Consider the following 17,517-nt stretch of genomic DNA (forward strand, 5'->3'; position numbering starts at 1 on the left):
TTTATTCTTAACTATGTATTATATAAATATACATACAAACTAGTATAAGTTCAAACGAAGCGTAAAAGAGTTCTTTGAAAGAAAAAATAATGAAACGGCTACACAGGAAATGCGAGTATAGGGCGTCGAGTGACTTCTGGAAAAAAAAGTCGATCAGTATACATTATAAATTTCCGTGGAAGACTCACACCACTCCACCTTCCAAAGTGGATTAAATATTTAAAATTCACAAAATCACATATTACGTGTATTGATTATTACGATTTCACAATTTCACAGTCACATGTAAAGAGTAAAGGCATATGAAATTTTAAAATGTTTGTGGTTTCTAAGAATTAAATTTATGAAATGACTACTAGTATTTTGTGATAAGGTTTATAATGTAAACATTACTAGCTTTGCATATGGCTGCTTTTTTTTCGATGATAATATTGAGTCAGCAATCTAATTGTTTTATGTATCTGTGATCTACACCTAGTTACTCAAATCGATTCCTATCACGCACGGTCCGAATGCAATCGTCCCTCGACATGACTTATCCCGGCGGAAGGATTTATTATTGTTGTGCACTCAGCTGCAGCACGGTGAACATTTCGTATGAATTAGAAGAAAAAAAATTACTCGTTGTAAACACGGTAATACGAAATTGTATAAAAGAGTACGATAACACTAGTAACGGAGGCCCGGCAGACAAACGTAAATGACGTTGACGATCTCACAAATTAGATACATCAACGGCCGTCATCCAGAAGACATAACGTCCGAGCGTAATATAATTTTTCGACCAATGATTACAATATCAACAGGCCGTCGTCGTCTCTCGTAATAGTCGGCGATTAAGGCAGCCGCCGCCGCCTCCCGTGTAAGTACAATCGACGCGTTTAGTAAATGACTTCATCCCGGCAGAGTGAGAAGTGCATCACGAGGAACCCTCGTATTCGTCAGACGGATGACGAATAACCCATATAAATTACTATAAACTGCCCACGGGAATTTTTTTCCCAACTTGGTGTTTCGTGAGTAAATTCTATTATTTTCCAGGAGACAAATGCATTCGATTTATTGTATATTTAATAAATATTATTTAATATTAGAAATAATATTTATATATATAACCCTAAATGCTTAAATCACTGATAAATTATTATTGAATTATTAAAAACAATCGAAATACATTTAATGTGCGCATAGTATAAGTAATAATTAATTGTAATTATTTTATTATAATTATGAAACAAAGCATATTAAATATTAGAAGTACCTTCGTACTGTCTATGAATAAATGATTATTTGAGAAATAGGATTTTAACAATTTTAAAATCTCTCAGAATAAATAATCAGATATAAATAATTATTGCCAATAAAATAATTATTAACAATTATTTTATGATAGAAATTTCAAGATTTTTTGTTTTTATGTTGGTGAAAAGTGAAAAATTCTGAAAATGGTTTATATAATAAAAGTTTATGTTACAATTTATTTTATTTATAATAATTTTTTTATATTTATTTCTCTTTTCTTGAGTCTTTACTAGATCGTATAAGTGTATAAAGTAAAAACTAAAAATATAATTTATTTGTATAAAAAAAATTACATTAAATATAAAAGCATTATTTTTTTTCTAGGATATAAAATACTTCTAATAAATCTTCTTAATCAAGTGCACTTAATTATAACTTAGAATTCTAATTTATATATAATTTAATTATATTTGTTAAAATATTGTAATATAAAGTAAATCAAATACTATGAGGTAGTCAAAAAAATTAAAAGTTTATCAAATATGTACTAAGAAATCATATATTTACAATAATTAATTTTTTAAGTTTAAAACTGGAATTATATTTATATTTTATTTTTTAAATTGGTCAACATTAACTATGATAAGACAACAAAAAAAAAATATGATATTATTTACTTAATAATTTATACACATAAATTCATAGTTCAATCTGATTTTCGAAAAATCCGTTTTAATATAGATTCGATACTATTTGATCTCCATATATGGATTATATGTCTCTAAAACAAACAAGAACGTATGAATAAATCAGAATTTTGTTTTAAAATTATATTTGTCTTCTATTAGATATGAAGTGCTTCGGGAAAAAAACGAAAATAGTTAAAAAAAAAAAAAATCAATAAATCTGATAATTATATCATCTTGTAATCTGTTTTAAAAATTAAATTAAATTTTATTAAAAATTAGTTGTTTAGTGCATTTTTTTAATTATTTCGTACTTTATCTCCTAGTTTTTTGAGTTCTGAAACTTTTAAACTGCAATACTAAACAGTTTCAAAATATTGACTATTCCTAGTATATTTAAATCGAAAGTACTTAAGTACTTCTATAACGGTCAAAATGAATATTAAATCGACTTACTAATTATATTGGCGGAGAACTGCTATGTGGACTAGACTTCGGATGTGTTCGCTTTTCACGTTGAGTAAAAAACACAACCGGTACGCAAGAAGTGCGGCCGAACGAAACAAATATTACACGGCAATATTAGAAGAACCGGAACAATAATATTATTGAACGTGGTTCATGGTTCGCGATCGCGGACGCTAAGGGGAAAACGTTGATGGATAAGAATTAATATCAGTAACGGTTTATAATTAAACGCACTTGAATATTTTGGCGCGCGATGCGACACACGAGTTTAAACTGGCGGGCTATTCGCCGCGATGCCGGGGCACGGGACGCGACACGCGCATGTTCTCCTACTCTGCGGGGCCGCCCCACTGCACCGAAGACCTAATACGTTAGAGCACCGGCCGCCAGAGCGCACTTGCAATGTCCCTCTCCGGGATGATCACAGTATTTTCACGGTGCTCTGTTTATTTTTCTAATTTCCAAACGATTGACCGGAACGTTTCCAAATCCATCGGAGTAAACGACTGCGGGGCCGGCACGTCCCGACAGTCCGTCTAAAAACTATGCTATTCTTGCACACGCAGAATGAGCACCGCCGTACGACAATGCACCAGTCATCCGTTCACTTGACACGTGTGATTATTCTATTATAACGTTGTATTTTATTATTTTCGGTCGTTCCCGCGAGCGTTTGTACATAATCCGATCGAACAACAATACACGTTTCGATACATCACGCCACCGTTGTTCGTGGATTTAAAAACGAATGAAAACCTAAACCGAATGCTTAATTCGAATCATAAAGGATCGTTTAGATCGGCGCCGTGTCAACTCGGTAAACGAGTCGTATTCCGGGCCCGTCGTCTGCTGCTCCCGCGGTTTATACTACCTACGTGTTCATCGTACCAAACAAACGAATATTGAAACCCCGACGGCCGCGTTTATAATAATTGCTCCCGGGCCTAGTTTGCATATTTAATTAAAATTTGAACAGCGGTATTGGATAAATCTCCAATGTTCGGAGGCTAACCGTATTGTTTTGTGTACATTCATCGCGATTATTGAAACAACAGAACGCCTATAGCACAGGCACACAATATTTAAAATGTTTCACATTTTCAAGGTCCACGATAATTTTATAGCTTCAATAAACTTATAATCCCGACCATATGATAGCAATTATTTTAACCCGATTAAGGTGAAATATTGTATAACTGGAAAACAAATAACACTTAAATTTTTTCTATTGATAAAAATCAACGTAATAAAGTTTTTCGTTACATGGAAATTGTTTGGAAATTTTGACACGAAATTATTTAACTATTGTTTAAAACGCAACTTATCGACATTATACGTCAGGTACTTGTGCCCGAAATGTTTACCGCTGATCATTTTACGTAATTATGATTTACGTATCCTCAATAAGACATATTTTACAACTACAATTAAAATATTTGATTTTCACAACAGTGAATTCTTAAACAATAAAATGAAAGTGTTTAATAATTTATCAGTATTCATAATAACATCAAGTGTAAAGAAAACAATTATACTCACAAATAGGATATGCAAAACTAATATGAATTCCATAACTCACTAAGATTACGTTTTCGTTTAAACAATATACAAGAATAGTAAAATTATAGGAAAATGTTTGAATATTAAAAATGCCAAATTTTGATAAGTTCTTATAATATATGAATTAAATATTCTTATGAATAATAATACAATTTTACCATGCACCTTTTAATTGTTATAAACCTATTTAAAATGATTAATACCAAAATTGATAATCTAATATATTTTTAATTTTTATTATATATTTTATTTCTAAATACCATTTAAAATAAGTTTTATGTTGAGTATTTCTTTTAAAAAAAATTAATTTCAGTATTTAGTATTTTTACATAATTACATTTATTCATAAGCTCAAGTTTTACTAATAATTTATATACGTATGACCATTAATTTTATGGCACAAAAAGTATAAATAATTATTTTAAATTTTTGATGGCCGACTCCAAATAATTGGAAGAAAGGCGAAGAAGAAATTTGTTAAACGCCGTCTGCTTAATGTGTACACAAATTACTATACGTAAATTTATATTATGTTGCCTGTATATTAAAAAATTATTACATTGTAATAATTGTAATTGTTCAAGCGAATGCGAGCCTATTGGTTATAATATAATAATCATAGGCGTAACTAAAATTTTTTCACACTTATGGCCAATACAATTTTTTATTAGGAAAATTGAAATATTTATTTAGAATATGAAGACAACGAGTGAATTGTACACAATCAGTGGTGGATTTAACGGTCGTTTAATCGGCGAATGCCGACGGGGCCCCTTCCTAAATTGTTTACTGAGGCCCAAAAAAATTGTAGTTAAATTTTTAAATTTTACCACAAAAAAAAATTATAATACAAACTGTAATATCGTTTATAAGCAGCTTTGTAAAACGGGGCTAAGAATGTTAATGATACATTTATTACGAGGCCCCTCTTTTGGATTTGCCGTCTTCATTTGAATCTTTAAATCCGCCACTGTACACAATACACTACCTTGAGAACGTACATGTTTAGTAATTGTAGTTACTAAAATAGCTATGGCTGGCAAATAATATACTCACTTTCTTAAAAAAAAAAAATAAAAGGTCTATAACATAACATACAACTACACAGGTACTTATAGTTATGGATTTTAGATAATAAATATTATTGATTAGTTTATGTCACAGACATATCAATATATATACAGTGGCGCCGAACTTCTAAAATTTTACTCAGGCCAATTAAAAATACAATGGCCTCAAGAACTTTAGCGGCCACAAGCCTAAATTTTACTTAGCACAGAAAAATAATTTGTGCTCTCAAATTACGAGTATTAAGCATAATTCATACTAGTCAGACACAGTTCCGAAAAAATATTTTATTATGTGTTTTAATTTAGGTAATTCACATTTGAATGTTTACGTTCCGTTTATACACGTACTGATCCAACAAAGTCCGTTCAGCGTTTCTCGCGAGGTCAAAATATTGCAGAGTGCAAACCATAAATCAGGGGCGGCTCCAGGGAGGCCCTAGGGGCCGCGGCTCCACCCAAACCTGTACCGTATTTAAAAAAATGTATATTGTTAACAAAAAATGCATATTATAATATGTACTATCATACGACACGCACAAGTATGTAGATAAAGCCATAGAGGTATGACGGTTGAAAGGAGTTTCTCCACATTTCGGAGACTAAAAACATGGCTTCGTTCAATGATGACTGATGATAGACTATCAGCATTATGTCTAATTAATGTATATCATAAAGTATATATTCTTGATCAAATAGATTATATTATTGATAATTTTGCCTATTTAAAAATAGACGACTTGAATTTGTGTTGTAAAAATTGTTGTTCCTTTTTATTATAAGATTTTGTAAAATTATAACTTCCCCCCCCTCTTGATCAAGGCTCTGGAGTCGCCCTTGCCATAGATCGGCCCCTCTGATCCCCGGCCTCATTTTAAAAATGTAGTCAGGCCATGGCCTGACCTAAACATAGGATTCGGCGCTACTGTATATATATATATATATATATATATAAAATTTTATGTGAAAATATTTAATATTTAGTTCTATTTTATTTAATCATTCTTTTTACTTTTTAGTAATTATTTTTAAGCATAAATTTAAAACAGAGCTGGATTTTGCAGGTCTGGCCATTGCTAGAGTGGCCATAGCCGTAAACATGCCTATGATAATAATATAATATTTGCCGCCACTAATCACTATCATGACAGGTACCTCCACAAAATTATAGTTATCATTACGAACTACAACTTGTAGTTTTACTCCTTAAAACAGTTTGGTATCCAATAGAAAATCTAATCTAATTTAAATGATTCACTTCAGATAAGCTAGATTTTTATTTTATTACAATACTTTTATGTCCAGTTACTCAAATTCACTCAAGTTACTCAAGCATCGTAATAGCTATACCTACCAATAACCTCCATAATATAAATATGTATTTATTTAATTAGTATAATATATATCCACTGAAATGCAACAGCACAAAAATCGCGTTTTTACACAAAAAGCTGATTAAGTTTTCAAATAGTTCAAGATATAAAAATTGTCATGAATTTATGATTCTAATACGAAAAAATTTTGTTATTCTTAGCTATTTTAACAAGCGTATTTCTTAACTTCTTTTTTATTATTTAATAGCTTATGATGATCCACACTGAAATAGTTCCCCTTGAGATAAAGATATAAGATATGTATCTTTTGATATATCGTTTTGTTTAACAAATAGTTTTCAGTTAATATTTTTCAACTTATCAGGGTGTATACTGTTGTAATTTTAATTGAAAGCAGAATACATATATTTACAATCGATCTTGAAGAACAGAATATACATCCTGTTGGACACATTTTATATGTATTCAGACATTTCGTTTAAAAGGATTAAAAAAATATTTTCTGGCAAGATTCATTATTTTAAAAATCGAGAGAGAAAAAATTCACCACTGCAAATTAAAATATTATTTCATAGATTACAAAACAGATTTATAATAGTATTATACATAAATAATGAACTATAGATTATGGCAGTCATTATCTATCTATATTAATCACTTTTATAGCGTGACACGCATAGATTATTTTTAAACTTAAATTACTGTTATTATTACACCATGAATGATACATATTTAATGAAGTTCATGCAAGTTGATATTTTAAATATTTTATATACAATTTATTAGGCAACATACCGAATAGTTTACATACTATTAATTCACTTGCACTATATGACGATCTGCATATTATTATACATTTTACATCCCACTTATTTTTTTTGATCTCAAACAGATTCTATATCTACTGTTTCTTTCACGAAATTAAAATGTTAAAAGAATTTGCTGATCAATCAACAATTCACGGTCTTCATTATGTAAGTAATACAAAAAGTCATTGGATAGAAAGGTATGAAAATAACTAGAGATTATAAGTTAGTTTATGATTTTGAATATTATAATCCTATACGGGTTTTTTAGAGTATTTTGGTCTCTCTGTTGTATTATGAGTTGGCTTGGTTCTGTTTGGCTAATGATGAAGTCTTGGGAATCATATCGAACAAATGCTATTAGTTTTGTAGTGGAAACTACATCATTAGAATTTCAAACAACTTTTCCAGGAGTTAGTGTGTGTGAAACAGATAATGCTGCCAATGTTCAAAAATTGTCTACTAAGTAAACTAATTACTAAGTACTAAATAATTTATACTTATTAATACATTCAAAAATAAAATTGGAATGATTAATGGAGTTTAATTATCTTTTAATGTTGTTTTATATTATTGATTTTATTTAGAATATTTGGTAACAATCAAGATTTCAACTATGATGAAATCGTACGAGAAATTGCATATTTCAAAGGCACTTCATACTACATTAATGAATTTTGTATAACTGGACAATACAACTGTCCAACTACCAACTTCAGTGAATTAGCCGTTTCTGTGAGTTTAAGTTTAACAATATATATATTATGTGAGAATATTTAAACTTATTTAGACACCCAATTATTCCCGTCAAATAAAGCACTGCCTAAAAGTACATTATAACAAAAAGTACCAAACCATTATAATTATGTGTGCCAACAAAGCAGGAATATAATGTATTATATGATACTAATAAACTGGTTAAAACCATCTCAATAAATAATATTTATTAAAATTTATACGATCGTCTTTTATGTGGAAGTAGAGTGAAAATTTTTCAATCCACTATTATGAATTATTATTACCGCGCCAGTTATTCAACTTATTCATTACCAACTTCAATAACATACCTAGTTTTGAAAAATGTACTAACCATAGATTCTTTTTAAAAATACATAATTTATCTCATCTATATTTTACGTAATGCCAGTAGTACGTATACTTCATTCTTAATGATGAATTACGAATTGATTAAATATATAAAATAGATATAATTTGTTATGAAAAAAAATTTCAATTATTTTATTAATTGTGCCACAGTTATTACTTATTTGTATTTGAATTTGTTTTTTGAATATATTTTATCAAAACACCTTTACTTTAAAAATGGAATTATACAAAAATACATTATTTTTATTTAGGTGAGAAATCCTTGTGATTCAGTATTTTTACATTGCACTTGGAACAACAAACGTCATTTTGATTGCTGTAAGCATTTTATTCGGACAGAAACCGAAATTGGAATATGCTATACACTAACAATGGCTAATGAATCGTTAGTATACCGAAAGACTGATTCTACATCAGTATCTAATAAAAATACATTTTGTGTCCATGCACGGACTTAAGTATGTGGTCAAGGGTTATTTGAATAAAACTCCTTAAATATTAATTTATATTTTTTTATTTATTATTATGCATCAATTTCAAAAACTGTTATGGAGTTAACAAATAAAAGGAATGTTTCCAGTAGCCCAACTCCCAATAATGTAGAATTCCACTGTTTTAATCTTAAGAATTCACGACTTTACCACTCAATAAAATTTAATATTTAATTGGGTAAAAATTAAAGTGTTTTTTTTTTTACTTTTAGTCGAAATAACATAAGTCTACTGACCAGTGGCGCAACCAGGATTTTTTAAAGGGGGGGGAGGGTCCAAAAATATAATTATTTTAAAGTAGCTAGCAAATGTAATTATTATTTTATTGCTTGATTAATGTAAATATTGTAATTATAATGTAAAATTGAATGATAATTAAAAGTATTATATAAAAAATAAAGGTAAAAGGTGTGTACAAGTTTATAAATTGAAATTTAAGCAATGTTTTGTATAGCTTAAATGTTGTATTACTTTATTGGGTGTTACATTGACACTTAGTGGACATTGATAAAAGATACGACACGGTTCAAGAGGGGGTCCGGACCCGAAGACCAAACCTTGGATGCGTCACTGCTACTGACCATGGACGCAACTAAAGATTAAATATTGGGGGTACTGAAATTGCTGAAAATAAAATTGAATAGTACTTTACTGTTATTTTAATAGATTATATAAGTTTGAAAAAAAAAACAAGTGTTAAATTAAAAAAATCAAGAGTGCTAAAAATCCTCTTGCGTTTAAAATATTTTTGGTCTCTGAACAATTTTTCTATAATAATGGGTTCACTAATAACATTATCTACTCTAGAACGTGCATGCATTTGAATTAAATTCATAATACTGAAATGTATCAATATAATGCATAGGCGCGCGCAGGGGGTATGCAGGATATACAACTGCATACCCTAAACATAGAGCTTTCTTTCTAAGATTACAAAAAATAAACAAAAATTATTACATATTTGGTCTTTAGTAAATTATGTGATTTTGTATTACATTATGATTTTTATTAAACTTTTGTATTCAGTCTCAGACAGTTTAATTTATTTTTGAAACACAAATCATATGCTATAATAACGATTTAATATGTTAATGATATTAAGAAGTACAATAATTCAAGCGAGATTAAATAGCTATCAACTACAGAACAATAAATGGCTATAAATTAAAATCCCAAAAATATTATTGGTGATTTAATAACTCAACTGTATGCAGAATCGTTTTATGATCAATTTTGATTATTTATCAAATTTATTTTGTTTTTTCATTTAAGTATATAATTACGTTTTTATTTATTTACCCTATTTAAACGTAATACTCAAACCATTTCAAGTGTTATGTATTTATTTTTTATTTTTTTTTGTAATTTATTTTAAATTTTAATTATGAAGATAATTATAACGATTAAGAAATGGCTATTCATTCACTTTTTTCGGGAAAAAAAATTAAAATTTTAAATTAAATAGTTATTAAGACCAGAATTTTGAACGCTTAAATTAACTTTTTGTTTTATTGGGAGGGGGGGGGGGTAGGCAGTAGCAGCCTTTTGCATACCCTTAAAAAGAGGTCTGCGCATGCCTATGATATAGTGAGGGTTGTATTTAAGATTCATCAACCACTCTTCCTTAAAATGCAAACCTGAAAACAAGTTTTTTTGAACTATTCATTAAAAAAAAAAACCGCTCGCTGTGCTCGTAATTAATTTTTTCGGTTTCACAATATTTATAATATAAAATCCAAAATAGTAATTGAGTTTAAATAAATTAAATAAAGTTAAAGAAAATTGCCTTTTATAAGACTAATTGGTGGTACCCTTCGGTCTGATTGTCCCATCCTCATAAAAATGAAGATTAAGCCAATACCTATACCTAAAAAAAATAAAATATTGTTAAATAAATATCAATTTTATACGCCACTAAATAATTTTACAATATTTTATTTATTTATCATTCATAAATTGTTTTCCATTGAAAACCCGAAAAATCAATTTGTTTTTATTAAGAATCACCATAAAAATGTTGCCTATCACATCCCTGAACCCTTAAATACGGCCCTAAGTGTAATATATACAATATTCTTCTTTCAGACCAAATTCTGATGATTACATTAATATGTATTCTAATCGGAGCACAGGGCCAAGCAATTTACTTATCAAGCTATTATCGTCGAGTCAAGTAATATTAATTAACCTGTTGTAAGATGCATTATTACGTGTGTTATTATTTTGATAGTAAATTTTTAACTGGAGCTTTTTCATTCTGTATAATAATATAAATTATGTCAAGAAAAAAATTCCTTAAGTTATTTTAAATCATATGATATTTTTTTCTAAAGTAAATTCTACAAATCATTGATATCCTCCTAAGAAGAATTTAATGTAGTTTTTACATTTTCACATAATAGCCTTGTATATCTGTAATACTTCTCATAGCCACTTCTAGCAGTCAGAGTTGCCAATATTATTTTTGTTTGCATGTTGTTATGAGCTTTATGGTTTGATTAACATTATTTAATATTATTATTACAAAATTAAACATTAGATTAGTTTCAATTGTATGCATAAGTAAATACAGAGAAGTAATAAATATTGGTTAATTAATATCCATTATTTGGAAAGTAAACTACAAGTTCATAAGGTATGAATAAATGCTAATTCATTTTCATAACTTTAAATAATACACAGTAGTTGGTATTAAATACTAACAGCTAAAGAACTTGATTTTGACTAAACGACTTATAAATATATTATATTTTATACATACAGGTTTATATTCATTCAGTAGTAGATGTACCATATTATAATACAATTAGCACTGACATTCTACCAGCTACATTAGGTATTTTCAAGCAACACAAATTTTTTTATCAATGACATGGAAAACGAAGACGAAGTCCAATTTGTTGGTATTGCGCAACGCAGGTAAAATATTTTTTCAAAGTGAAAATAAATTCATAATAAACTTTTGGTGATTTTGACTAATACATAAATGGTCAAGTTGAATAATTTTATAAGATTTCAATTTTCCAATTTATCAATACCTATACAAATAACAAAATAGGTTAAATTTTCCTTTTATTCATTTATACAGGTCACATCTCATAAAAATCCATGTAATATAAAAATAAACGACTAATAATAAAACTATGATCTCAAAAACTAAAATTAAAAAATTGGATATAAAATATGTATTTAAATTTTGGTTATGCAGAAAAAATTGGAAGTTGTAATGACTCTATTTGTAATTATCTGAATTTTAGAATGTATTAACTACACAAGTTGATTTTAGCAAAATCATTTAATCGATTAATACAAACTATAATTTATGTTTGAATACCATTTATGTTTACCTCATAATAAAATATAATTCAATGAGCTAATTAAGCATAATACAAAATAATATTGAACTTATATATTAATTGTAGATGTAGATTTCCATGGGAGAATTATCTGGATGTTAGCTCAAAATATAGTTACAGTTCTTGCATTGTTAATTGTCGTCGTCAAAAACAATTAGAAATGTGTAACTGTACTTCTCATTTGATGCCTAAAAGCAGTATGTGTTCTTGTAACCATACAAATAATATTATTTTAATAATAATTGTGTATATATATATATATATATATTAATGTAGAGAAATCAGAACATTGTGACATTGAAGGAATTATTTGTTTAAATACACATTACGCTGAACTATCAGTGTTAAAGAAAAAAAACAGTAAACGGCTAGGCTTAGAATGTCATTGTTTAGCATCCTGTATAGAAGCTGAAGTTGATGTGATAACAGTTGAGACTTTTAAGTATGTTAATTAACTATAAATTTAAATTCAAACATTGAATAATTGAATTAAATAAATTTTATCAATTGTTCATTGTAGAACACATGAAAATGAATCAGTTATACAGTTAATGATGGATCAATTACCACAGGAGAGGCTAAAACGGAATGTTGTAAGGGGAAGATTAGATATAATTGGTAAACTACTTTTTAAATTTTTTACTTTTACCGGCATTGAAATGTTAAATGTCTATTTTAGTTTCATTGGGAGGTTCAGTTGCATTATTTGTTGGAGCAAGTATACTAAGTTTCTTAGAAATAATCTATTATTTTATTTTACGTATGCGTAATGTAAAAAATACCAAATTTAATGAAGACAGACAAATTTCAATAAAAGTATAATAATTATTAATTAGAAAAGCAATAAAAATCAAAATAACAAAATGACCATGCTTAAGTTAATTTTCTTTGATGGGACAAAAATATAGTCTATAGTTAGCTATATTTTACAATCCTAAATGTCACATTACACAAGTACTATAATTATTTGATCATAAATATCAATTTAAACAGTTTTCATTACAATATATTTATAATTTTTTCAATGACTCACAATTTTTTTTATAGTATTAAACTTAAACTTACTCATGTTTTTAAGCATGCAAGTAAAATACGTTCAAGTTGAGATTCTAAGGGTAACATCAAATGAGCTGGTTCCTCAAGTATCTAAAAATTAATTTTAAATTATTAAATTTAGTATACTAGAAAAAATTATATACATGCATTTATTTGAGTACAATAAGACCACGTTCCCCAATGTAAAATGTTTTTTGTAGACTATTATGTCTAAATGCACAAATGCACAAGATATAAGTATACAGATAACATTTAAAACAAAATCTTTCTTATTTTATTGAACAAAAAACAAATGTATAAATATTAATCTAATAATTACTATTTGAATAAATTTACCTCAAATGCTGATTTATCTTCATCAATAAGTGTTTCAAATTCTGGCAACTTTTTAGAACCTTCAGAATTATGAATGATTTCTTTATTAGAAATAATACGTCCAAGAGGTGTTAGATTAGTAAAATTATCATCTACAAATGTTTCAACCATATTTTGAAGAGTGTCAGCCTTGTCAAACTTTAAAAGTTCCTATTTTTTTTTTTTTAAATTAAATTAATTAATTAAATAATCAAGATACCATTAAAAAAAAAAAAAAAAAAAAAAAACAATAAGTTGTAAATTTCATCTAAGTTAAGATTTCATTGGTAATAATGATTAATGTATATAAGTATAATTACTTGTTGGTTGGTCAACATGTAAAGTGTTGAATTGTCTAGCCAAGATGAATTTTGACCACTTTGACAATCTGATTTAGGAGCAAACAATGCCCACAAAATAGAAGTATTTTCATTATTTTTGCCAAATATATTTTGTTTTTTATAGATTATGTTTGTGCTGTTTGGAGTGAATACAAATACTAAAAATAAATATAGTAAAATATAATTATTAAAATACAGTATGATAAATTAATATAATATAATATACAAACAATCATTATTGGGAGTAAAAACAGCCATATATTCTGACATTGGATCAGCAATTAATCTTTCAACTTGAACCCAAATAGTTGTAAGTAATGTCTCGCTTAGCACATTCCACACCATAATTCTTGTTTTTGATGCAGCTACTAGCATCCAACTACTTGTGTTTTTACCAAATTCTAATAATCTACAAATATCAAAATAATAAAAATTAAATATAAAAAGCATAATAAATAATAATAATATTGATATAATACACATTAATAAATATTTATTAAGCCATTAATAAAAGTAACGAATATTTAACTAACAATAAAATTAATTGAATTTTAATGTTTAATTATAATAAAATACCAATTAATTTAAATATGTTTACCTAATATTTTCAAAACCATGAGTAAGACTAGTTTTAAAATCATCAGAGACATCAAGAACTTTTAGTACTATACTGGGACCAAAAGCTGCAGCTAATATACATCCATCTTCAGAAAAACTGATTGCATTCAATGGTTGATCATGATAATGTTTGCTAGTGTACTCATGTTGCCATGATTTAGTTTGATCTAATAATTAAAATATATTACAAGATATTTAAATTATAAGATAATAAAATACACAATGCAACCAAAATCTTCTTTACCATATTTTTTTTTTTAAATATTTATTAATATTTTATGAAATGCATTCATATTTACTTTTATCATTTTCCAATAAATCATATGGAGACCAAAGTTTATAAACATCTTGATGCATTGTAGCAGCCATATGCAAACCGTCAGAATCTACTGATGGGCGAAAATATACTTTAGAAATTCTATCTACTGAACTTGTATAAGTATTCAGTGAATAACTAGAAAATATAAAATTATATTATACATTAAAATAATTAGTATATTAACTCAAAAATATTTTATTACGTTTGTAATTTTTCATTAAAAGTCCAGAACTTGAGGACATCATCTACAATGTATCTATCATCAAAAGGTCTTCGTTCGACAGTTGCTAACCAAATGCTATCATCACTTATTGCCAACAAACAAACATCAGCATTAAATACACCCTGATCTCTTGTTTGGGATACATAATTTTGACATACAATATCCATCTTTAATATATATAAATAAACATGAATTTCATTTAACTTTTTTAATATTTAAAAATAGTATATTTACTAATATGAAGTATAGTACAAGCTTACATTAAATGATAACTGTGATTGGTCCAATGAAAAAAATTGAATATGACCAGGCCATCCGTTTGTTACAAGAGATCTTGAACGGGTATCAAATGCAACACCAGCTGGAAACACCTTTTCAAACTCTTCCACCTAAAATGAAATAAGTATAAGTAAATCTTAAAAATTATATTGAGTTGATATCAAGCTTACTGTTGATGCATGCACTCCCCATGTGAACTTTTGTACAATAGAATGAATACGATTCTGCGAGTTTATAATTAATATTCCTATAATAATGGTTATAAACATCATATACTAATAAATAAGGTATTATACAATTTAAATATTTTTACCATTATCTTGAGTAGACACAGCAACATATTGATTATCTTCTGTAACTGATAAATGAATAATATTTGCTGGTAGTCTAGGCAAATAATGTCTAGTTTCAGTGTTTTCACAAAACCATTTTACCAATACATTTTCTGCGCCTCCACTATAAAAATGGTTACCTAAAATTAAAAAAAATTAAATCAATAAACATTTTAGGAATATGTTTATTAACTTACCACTACTTGTAAATATAACATCATTTACAGGAAGAGTATGCCAATGATAAACCGTTTGAGATCTTGTACTTTTATGCATTACTTCATAATATAAAACAACTCTTCCGGTGTTATCTCCAATTGCTAAAGTATTGGAATTAGGATGACATTGTGTAACAGTTACTGTTCTACCAGATCCTAATTTAATCCTAGAAAGAAAAATATAAATTTATTTGTACATTAATTGAATATTTTATTAATTAATATAGTAAACATACTTATTTTTTTTATAATTTAATAAATTATAAATATGTATTACATTTTTATTGGATAATGCAAGATAAGGCACATCTTCAAAACCTCCTAATGACCAATTATGTGGTAAATGTTCAAACCTAAAAATATTTATTTTAAATAAGTTGGCATACCATAAATGAAAAATATTAAAATACTTACGCTTCGTCAAATTTGTGTAATAATATCCCTTCCTCCAATGAAAATAATCCAATATTAACATCTTCAGTATTAGTAGTTCGCAATTTATATGATATAACAATACAATCAACATCATAAGAACAATGATTTTTTGATAAGCATTTTCCATTTGTAACATGAGATTCTTTTAAATCTAATTCCTAAAAAGATATCAAAAACAATTTATAAATAAATAGCTATACATTTTAGAAATATAATAATACTTTTTGTTGCAAAAGTTTGGCAGATTGAGTTCCAATCAAATTCCAAAAAACTATAACACCATTTAAATGAACAGCAATCAATAATTTATCATTGGAAGGATGAAAATTTAAACTAACAATTCGACCAAAGCTATCATCAGCAGTGTAGTTAGCTACTAATTTTCCAGAGTTAACATTAAAACAATTGATGTCCGCAGCACAGCCCACATAAATGAATCTATATTTAATATTAAAAAAAAAAAAAAAAAATAATAATAAACATAATTTTTATGTAAATATTTACATTTATTATGAAAGATGATTTAAAAAATACATCATTAGTGACAAAATTGATTGTATTAATTAATAATTAATAATATAACATAGAGATACTAAATATTTCATTACATACTTGATTAGTATACAATAATAAGCAATTGTTCATACTGTGGTATTTAATTCTTATTAATCAATGGCGGTTTTATGAGAGTCTAGGAGATCTGGACCACCCACCCCTCCCCCCGATCCAGGTTCTGAGTTCAAGCTGTGATATATTATTCGCTCAGGACTTTTGAGTTTAAATTTTGTTATATTTTTTTCGTTAATATAAGAATTAAATTTTATGTAATTAATAATTAATGGATTTACACATTTTTGTGTGTTAATATATTATGATATCAAAAAACCTCCCACAAAAAAATTTCTTAAAACATCCACTGTTACTAACCTTCCATCTTCTGAAAATAGTGGTGCATGGCTGATGATACTTCCACCTTCGATTTTCTTTATTACTACATTGTCTTCATCAAGTTTAACCATAGTGAACGATATTTAAATTACGCAACAATATCAAACACTCATATTTTAACAGAAATTCAAATGGTTTACAGTTACAAATTTTATAAATGTGGTTTTAAATGTTTACATATCTTGTAGAGGATAGTACCCACGTGAGACTCAAATGATAAATCAAGTTATCATAAAATATCTTATCATTCATTATCACTGTCAACATGTGGTAAGTT

General features: G+C 27.4%; 3 protein-coding genes across 4 annotated transcripts in view; 1 reads left to right on the plus strand and 2 right to left on the minus strand.

Annotated features, from left to right (window-relative positions):
- LOC112689965 (integrin alpha-PS2-like) overlaps positions 1–2,743 on the minus strand; it is a gene marked incomplete at its 3' end in the record, with an annotated part of 49,730 nt that extends 46,987 nt beyond the window's left edge. Inside the window, exon 1 of the mRNA XM_025563851.1 lies at positions 2,385–2,743. The remainder of the gene's footprint in view (positions 1–2,384) is intronic.
- LOC112689968 lies at positions 921–12,473 on the plus strand. The gene is made up of 8 exons (XM_025563856.1): positions 921–1,016; positions 7,250–7,363; positions 7,435–7,629; positions 7,751–7,898; positions 8,522–8,655; positions 10,847–10,934; positions 11,525–11,680; positions 12,394–12,473. The coding sequence occupies exons 2-7, from the start codon at positions 7,284–7,286 to the stop codon at positions 11,630–11,632; spliced, it is 753 nt and encodes a 250-aa protein (XP_025419641.1). The 5' UTR covers positions 921–1,016; positions 7,250–7,283; the 3' UTR covers positions 11,633–11,680; positions 12,394–12,473.
- Positions 12,038–17,463, minus strand: LOC112689967 (WD repeat-containing protein 75). Of its 2 annotated transcripts, none has more exons than XM_025563854.1 (16): positions 17,220–17,463; positions 16,514–16,730; positions 16,272–16,450; positions 16,094–16,210; positions 15,837–16,024; positions 15,621–15,779; positions 15,478–15,554; positions 15,289–15,417; positions 15,008–15,195; positions 14,786–14,940; positions 14,467–14,653; positions 14,099–14,277; positions 13,848–14,026; positions 13,510–13,698; positions 13,183–13,263; positions 12,038–12,305 (listed from the first exon to the last, which is right to left on the minus strand). In XM_025563854.1, exons 1-15 carry the CDS (start codon positions 17,309–17,311, stop codon positions 13,183–13,185), a joined length of 2,316 nt encoding a protein of 771 aa, XP_025419639.1. In that variant the 5' UTR covers positions 17,312–17,463; the 3' UTR covers positions 12,038–12,305. The 2 variants fall into 2 exon arrangements, with proteins under 2 accessions (XP_025419639.1, XP_025419640.1); XM_025563855.1 differs by having other exon boundaries at positions 12,038–12,323.
- Between the last annotated feature and the right edge of the window lie 54 nt (positions 17,464–17,517).

This window comes from Sipha flava, unplaced genomic scaffold (assembly GCF_003268045.1).
Source record: "Sipha flava isolate LNK unplaced genomic scaffold, YSA_version1 48843_pilon_pilon, whole genome shotgun sequence".
NCBI lineage: Eukaryota > Metazoa > Arthropoda > Insecta > Hemiptera > Aphididae > Sipha > Sipha flava.

Bases quoted from the DNA above. Each gene is read 5' to 3' on its own strand.
- LOC112689968 (XM_025563856.1), top strand. From the start codon at position 7,284: ATGTTAAAAGAATTTGCTGATCAATCAACAATTCACGGTCTTCATTAT. The intron at 8,656-10,846 runs GTTAGTATACCG...TTCTTCTTTCAG, and splicing joins CTAACAATGGCTAATGAATC to ACCAAATTCTGATGATTACA. The intron at 10,935-11,524 runs GTAATATTAATT...TTATACATACAG, and splicing joins AGCTATTATCGTCGAGTCAA to GTTTATATTCATTCAGTAGT.
- LOC112689967 (XM_025563854.1), bottom strand. From the start codon at position 17,311: ATGGTTAAACTTGATGAAGACAATGTAGTAATAAAGAAAATCGAAGGT. The intron at 16,211-16,271 runs GTAAGTATTTTA...AAATATTTTTAG, and splicing joins TTACACAAATTTGACGAAGC to GTTTGAACATTTACCACATA. The intron at 15,418-15,477 runs GTAAGCTTGATA...ATTTCATTTTAG, and splicing joins GGGGAGTGCATGCATCAACA to GTGGAAGAGTTTGAAAAGGT.